The sequence below is a fragment of the Schistosoma mansoni genome, chromosome W (assembly GCF_000237925.1).
Source record: "Schistosoma mansoni strain Puerto Rico chromosome W, complete genome".
NCBI lineage: Eukaryota > Metazoa > Platyhelminthes > Trematoda > Strigeidida > Schistosomatidae > Schistosoma > Schistosoma mansoni.
In genome coordinates this window covers 14,319,919-14,327,306 of record NC_031502.1, presented here as the reverse complement: position 1 = coordinate 14,327,306, position 7,388 = coordinate 14,319,919, and the positions used below count along the sequence as shown (strand labels likewise).

At 41.5% G+C, this 7,388-nt stretch overlaps 1 protein-coding gene across 1 annotated transcript; it reads right to left on the bottom strand.

Annotated features, from left to right (window-relative positions):
• Window positions 1-1,048: 1,048 nt before the first annotated feature.
• Window positions 1,049-2,769, bottom strand: Smp_167950 (hypothetical protein; the record flags this gene model as incomplete). Its single annotated transcript, XM_018788652.1, has 4 exons — window positions 1,049-1,153; window positions 1,198-1,342; window positions 2,408-2,484; window positions 2,518-2,769. The coding sequence occupies 4 exons, from the start codon at window positions 2,767-2,769 to the stop codon at window positions 1,049-1,051; spliced, it is 579 nt and encodes a 192-aa protein (XP_018654174.1).
• Window positions 2,770-7,388: the final 4,619 nt, after the last annotated feature.

Genomic DNA, 7,388 nt, shown 5'->3' with positions numbered 1-7,388 from the left:
ATCTACAACGTGTCAGTGAGAGCAGTTCCGCTCTACACTTGTAAAACCTGGCGTCTTCGAGTTGAGGATGTCAAACGACTCTCTGTGTTTGATCATCGTTGTCTCCGAAGGATTGCTGACATTCAGTAGCAACACCTTGTTGGTAATGCAGAGGTTCGGCATTGTGTGTTTGGGCACAGCGGTGATAATTCAATTAGTGTTACTATCTTGAAACATCGACATATTCCACGAATGTCGTCCTAGATAATTCCACGTCGTGCATTATTTTTCGACTCTGGGACTGGTTAGAGAAGGCGAAGAGGTGGTCTGTGTTTGACATGGTGTCGTGGTATGAAAGAAAGCTGCAAAGGAATAGCTTCTGTTGGTCCTTCACGACTCCTTGGCTGGGGTCCGAGAGATGGTGCAACACAGTGGCTAGAGACGTTACCACATATGGCTCAGAATAGAAGCCAGTGGCGATTCTGTTGTAACTTTCTTTTACTTCATAAAAAGTGAATATAACTTCTTTAACTGAAAGAATTCTTTCTGGTTATGTTCTTTGCTAACTGAACTGCTTCTGTCATTATCACTATTATTGTTTAATTCTCATACACTAATTTCTGTTCGTTGTTGTTTTCCTTTTTCTTATACGCACTTTAGATTCTCTATCCCTTGACAGCCTCATTGTTATTGTGTGGCGCATATGTAATTGACGCCCCTTTGTATCAATATTTATGTTCAAATAAATAAATAAAAGTCGGAAACATCAGAATTTCAGCATACAATATTTTTACGGTTCGTCTAAGATCAACAAACGATAGCAACATAAATAATGATGCATTGGTTTTCTTTAAAAATATAGTTACGGTTTAATGTTCCCGGGATATGGCGACTTTAATTTCCGAAAACAACTCAAAAATAACGATATCACTACTCAATATAGTCGTTTCTAAAACTAGTTACTTGTTATACTTCTGTGCAAATAGTTTTCGCTAACTGTCAACTCATACTTGGGACTAATCTCGGGGATATTGGGACTAGGTTAGATAAAACAAACGCTTATCAGATGTTAAAAAGGTGAAGTTACTTGATATAACTCCAGTTGTTCGTTTGTGACAAAAAGGACCTCATAGTTGGAACACCACACAAATCCCAGAAGCAATGCTGATTTGTTCTATACACGAAAACATGAGAAGTTACTATACGAAATAAGGTAACCTTGCATTCTTGAGAATACTGTAAACCACCGGGACAATTGGCTTGAAAATTTAAAAAATCAACTGATCGATGAGTTCGCTGAATTCCTAAGATTTTGTTATTCTCAGAAAACTTGATGCTCAAAACTTCGCCTTGATCATCTATGCTGTGATACGAAAACCCATAAAAAATAGAAATAAATGAAGTGATCTGAAGATACTGCAGGGACGATGTGGCTAAGAAACATTCTGGATAGACAAATGCAGGATGTTTCTTCCAACACATAAAAAAAGTTGGGCAGTAACTAATAGTGTTGTGCTAAATACCAATATTTTATGCCCCCAACCTGTTTTTTGAGTAAAACCAAACATAAATTGTAACATTAATGCAGGAAAAATTCTAGGTTTAAAGATTTGTAACAGTAGAAGATTAGATGGTAGACAAACCAATTATTCTTTAGAAAGCCTAGATAATTTGAAAATGTTTTTATACACTCAGAACTGTTTCCCATAAGGGAAACCATGAAAATTAAAATAAGCTTATGGGTATTAGATGGAAATAGAAGCCAGAAGAGAAATCGACTGATGATGATCAGTGTGGAAATGGTATTAAACTACCCATTAAGCCATAAGCAATGTAGAACCTTGAACGAATATGCATTGGTTAAAGTCCAATGCTCCATAAGCCGAGAGAGGTGAAATCAACAAGACATCAATGCAGCGGAAGTACCATTGTTAGTGATAGTGCGAAAAAAGATGAGATGGAGAATATAATTCGGCAGACGAATTCATAAGGTCAAAAGCATGATGTATAAAAACTCAGGATTTAGATGTAGACAAGAAGTGAGTGCTTCGGAGCCACTGAGCTCTAAGATCACATAACTACAGGAAATAGAACTGATACCAGGGATCTCACTGGAAGTAACGTTGACAAAGGTCGCACATGCTCATGCTACAATTTCCTGCTGTTGTATTTTCTCTATTGATATCCTTCAGTCTTTAGACTGAATATTAGGATGGAATAATTACTTAACTCGGTAAAATGGTTACAAGCGTAAGATTATTGGTGAAGTAAGCCTTAACTCATCCTGTTTAGAACTACTGTCAACCATAGTTTATTACAGAACTTTGGGGAATGACGACTTGAAGCAAGATCTCCACAACCCAAGATTACTACAGATTTCTGGCCAGTCAATTATGAGCAAAATCTTTTCGACTAGAATATAACTAACCGAAAATTCAAAACCAAATCATTAACAACAGATTTGACATTGACACCCATCGTACCACGACTCCTGAGAGTAAATATCTACAAACATTTATATGATAAAATCTGAGTTACGTGTTTCCGAGCATCGTCAAAGTAAACACTATTAAGTGTGCCAAGTGGTTCGAAAACAGTCACTTTCGTCGACAAGTACAGGAAAGAATCACAGTTGTCACCAGCCAGCTTTATGTAACGCCTTATTTGATTATGGTACCGGTATCCAATATCTGTGCCGAGTTGATGCAAACCAACTAAATTTTTGCCATGATTTCTTGGTTTGACGGTACGGCTGCGGGACTTTAGTATTGTTGTAAGGGTGACTAGCATAATTTTCTTTCGATAATAGTTTTTTCACTGTTCACATTTTTATATAATTTCACTTGATTTGTACGATCACCGGAAGTTACCAAATCGTTGTTGTTATTGTTTGACCTTGCGTTTTCCTTTTCATTTCCGCTTACAAGACAAATTGACTACCTCTCAAAAATAGAATGCTTCCCACAAACTCATTTAATCCTCTATCCTATGGATAGATCATTAACATATTTACTATATGAGTTTACAGATCACATCTGTATCCTCATTAGTGGTTTGTCTCTGATATATATTAGATAATTTATTCGGGATTATCGATTACTTAATATAATTAAGGGCTCCGTGGTCAAAAATCGAACACGCCATATCTGACTATCGTTCAAATGGTTCTGGAACCACGACCTCCAAAATTATATACTGTCCATCGACCCTCAACTTTGTTTAATAACTTTTTCACTACTCTGTCACCAACATTTTTGGTCCTCCAGATTGTCTAGTGTGTGTAGTCTGATCAGTCGACAGCGCTGACCCTATTGGATTTGACAGTTAAGAATTCTAGAGTATAAATTAGTGCATTCATCTTAGGTCAGTGGGACTTCAAGGGACAGCAGGTGGTACATTGTAGCTGTAAATAATTCCCCAAAATCAATAGCTCATTAAGTGTTCGACATTGGATGCTGACCACGTTGTTTAAGTGGACTTGTTTAGCTGAAGGCTTTCGGTCATGCATCCGCACCAGATCACGTTTCAACACAGCGTGGGACACAGCTCCTACGTTTCATTAGCCAGCTTATAGAAAAGGTCCTCGATATATTGGTAACGAATCAAATATATCTTTCCTGCCTCTTCTCGTCTGACTTCTGATTTCTATCTGACTGGGAACGATCGAACATAGAAGGTGCTACTGGTATCCAGTTGTAAAACTAGAATATCCGTTGCATCCTTCATTGGTGAGACCGACGTGATCTGGTACACCAAGTCAATATACTGTGAGTCTGTTCCATTTAGGAATATTATTATTCATTGTTATTCTTTATTTGAATTTTATATATTGTGATATACCTTTTTTCGCGAATTTTTTTCTCGGATATATTTTAATTAGACATTTTTCGTTAGCTATATTACTATGACGGAACACTCACCCAAGGTCTTTAAGTTAAAGTCTATTCCCCCTATTTCGATTCAGTTAACGCCATTTTGGCCCGACAATATCGAGTCCTGGTTCTGCTATGCAGAAGCCGATTTTTGCATGCACGGAATCACGGACTCGCGCACACGTTTCCTCGCGGTAGTTAAGGCGTTACCGCGCGAGTTTAACAGGTACGTAACACCTAGTATGTTTACTAGTGATGTTTCCGAACCTTACGAATCGCTTAAGCTATCGATTTTAAAACGAGGAGACCTAACTGATCGACAACGGTTAGACCAACTCCTTAACAATATCGACTTGCAACATGGTTCTGCGACGGACATGTTGCTTAGAATGAGAGAAGTCATCGGCCAACGAACTTTCGATGATGGCCTATTTAGACAACTTTTCTTGTCTAAACTCCCTCAACAGGTGCAGGCAGTGCTTGTTTCATTTCAAAACAATGCCATAGATGAACTAGCTGCATCTGCCGATCGAATCTTGGAAATCACCAAATTTTCTAAGGCCGGGGTTTTTACTATCAAAGAAAAACCCCAATCGACCTCGACTGACATGGCCGAACTATGTCACACGCTTACACGATATCTTAGAGTTCGCAATGACCGTAGTCGGTCAAAAACCCCGCGTAGAAGCGCCTCACGTAAGCGATCTGGCTCTCGACCACGAGAGACAGACAATCCCGACTGGTGCTGGTATCATAACCAGTACGGTAAGTTTTCCAGAAATTGCAGGAAACCTTGCAATTATCCGACTTCAAAGTCGACTGACACGAATAAGATTTCGGGAAACTTCCCAGCCGGCACGCGTTAACGGCAACCGTAGCCGGCGAACACAGCCGTCTCTTATATGTCACGGATGTGACTACGAAAGTTCGCTACCTCGTCGACACTGGCGCAGAAGTTAGCGTTCTTCCAGCAAATCTCGACGACAGACTTCGCGAGTCTGTTTTAAGTTTACAGGCGGCAAACGGAAAGCCGATCGCTACTTACGGTAAAAGGTACGTCTACCTTAACGTGGGTTTACGCAAACCCATACACTGGATTTTCGTGGTTGCAGATGTCTCTATGCCAATCATTGGTATAGACCTGTTACAACACCACAATCTACCCATCGACACACGCTCACGAAGGTTAATAGACGGAAACACTAAGTTGTCCGTTTGCGTAACTCCTTGTTCTGGTTGCAGGTTATCCCCAGTCACGATTAAGCACGCCATAGACCCCTTGTACCAAGCAGTACTCGACAAATACCCCGGGATATACCAATCGCAATCGAAATTACCTTGTGTAACCAGCAATGTTACACATCACATCTCGACTACAGGACCACCTGTATTTTCGAAAGCCCGTCGACTCGCTCCCGAAAAGCTTAGGTTAGCTAAAAACGAATTCAACCACATGATGGACCTAGGAATAATTCGACCATCGAATAGTCCATGGGCATCCTCATTGCACATGGTCCCTAAAAAGGACAGCAATGATTGGCGGCCAACTGGTGATTATCGGCGTCTGAATGCTAAAACCATTCCCGATCGTTACCCGCTGCCTCATATTCACGATTTGACAGCTACTTTGAAAGGTACAACTGTCTTTTGGAAAATCGACTTGGTTAAAGCTTATAACCAAATCCCGATGGCAACTGACGACATTCCTAAAACCGCCATCGTCACTCCCTTCGGTCTTTACGAATTTCTACGAATGCCTTTTGGTTTAAGAAACGCGGCTCAAACCTTCCAAAGGTTTATAGACGACGTCTTCCGAGGTCTCAACTTCGTACATGCGTACGTTGATCACTGTCTAATAGCAAGTTCGGACAGAGAATCACATCTCAAGCATCTGGACATTGTTTTCGATCGACTCCAAAGGCATGGCATTACTGTCAACATTCAGAAATCTCAAATCGGAACTAACTGCTTAGACTTCTTAGGACACACTATTGATGCTCAAGGCATCCGACCACTTAGGAGCAAAGTGGCGGCCATTCTGGATTACCCAGAACCGACCACGATCAAGCACTTACGAACTTTCAACGGACTCGTGAGTTACTATAGACGGTTCATACCCAAGTGCGCATCCCTAATGAAACCGTTAACCGATCAGCTTCGTGGAAATGCGAAATCAATTAGTTTAGACGACATAGCCCGTAAAGCATTCTCCACAGTTAAGGAACACATCGCTAAAGCAACCTTGCTTGCTCATCAGGACACTCAAGCGCCCATTAGTATCGCAGTAGACGCATCCGACTCAGCAATCGGAGGAGTTTTACAACAATGGGTTAACAACTCTTGGCAAACTTTGGGATTTTTCTCGAGACGGTTGCTAGACGCGGAATCTAGGTACAGCACTTTCGGTAGGGAACTCCTAGCTATGTATTGTGCTGTACGGCATTTCCAACATTCCATCGAAGGAAGAGAATTCACACTTTTTACCGATCACAAACCTCTTACCTTCTCTTTAAATTCATCTTCAGACAAGTACTCACCACGAGAGTCTCGACAACTCGACTACATTTCGCAGTTTACTTCAGACATACAACATATTTCTGGAGCAAACAATGTAGTCGCAGACGCCTTGTCTCGAATTAGCTCCTTGAACAGTTTCCAAGGAATCGACCTTCTTAAACTCGCTCAGCTTCAAAAAGAAGACATTGATCTTCAGCATGAGTTATCCTCGACAACTCTTAAACTAAGTGTTAGGCAGATGGGAACAGGTAAGGAAACCTTACTCTGTGACACATCTACAGGTAGGGATCGTCCAATAGTACCAAAACATTATCGCCGCAACGTCTTCAATACGTTGCACAATCTTTCTCATCCAGATGCTCGTGCAACAGTCAAAGTTATAGCCGAACGCTTTTGCTGGCCTGGTATGAATAAGGACGTGAGGGAGTGGGCACGCTCCTGTGTTAGCTGTCAGAAAGCTAAGGTCGTAAGACACAACAAATGTCCCTTAGGCTCTTTCAAAACCCCTGACGCTCGTTTCGACCACGTCCATATAGATTTGGTAGGCCCCTTACCCGACTCGAACGGATACTCATATCTCCTAACATGCGTGGACCGTTTTACTCGATGGCCAGAAGCAGTACCGATTAAGGACATTACTGCTGAAACCGTGGCCCGCGCTTTCGTCAAACGATGGGTAGCAAGTTTCGGCTGCCCTTCCACAATCACTACAGACCGCGGACGCCAGTTCGAATCTGGACTTTTCCGTTGTCTAACCTCACTTTTAGGAATCACGCGCTTCCGAACGACCGCCTACCACCCACAAGCAAACGGGTTGGTAGAACGTTTTCATCGACAACTAAAAGCTTCATTATCAGCTTCAAACGTTTCACAGTGGACAGGCGCTCTTCCACTCGTCTTGCTAGGTATCCGCAATGCAGTGAAAGCTGACATTGGATACACGGCATCTCAACTCGTTTACGGAACGACACTCCGACTCCCAGGAGAATTCGTGGATCCTTCAGCTTCTTCATTGAACAT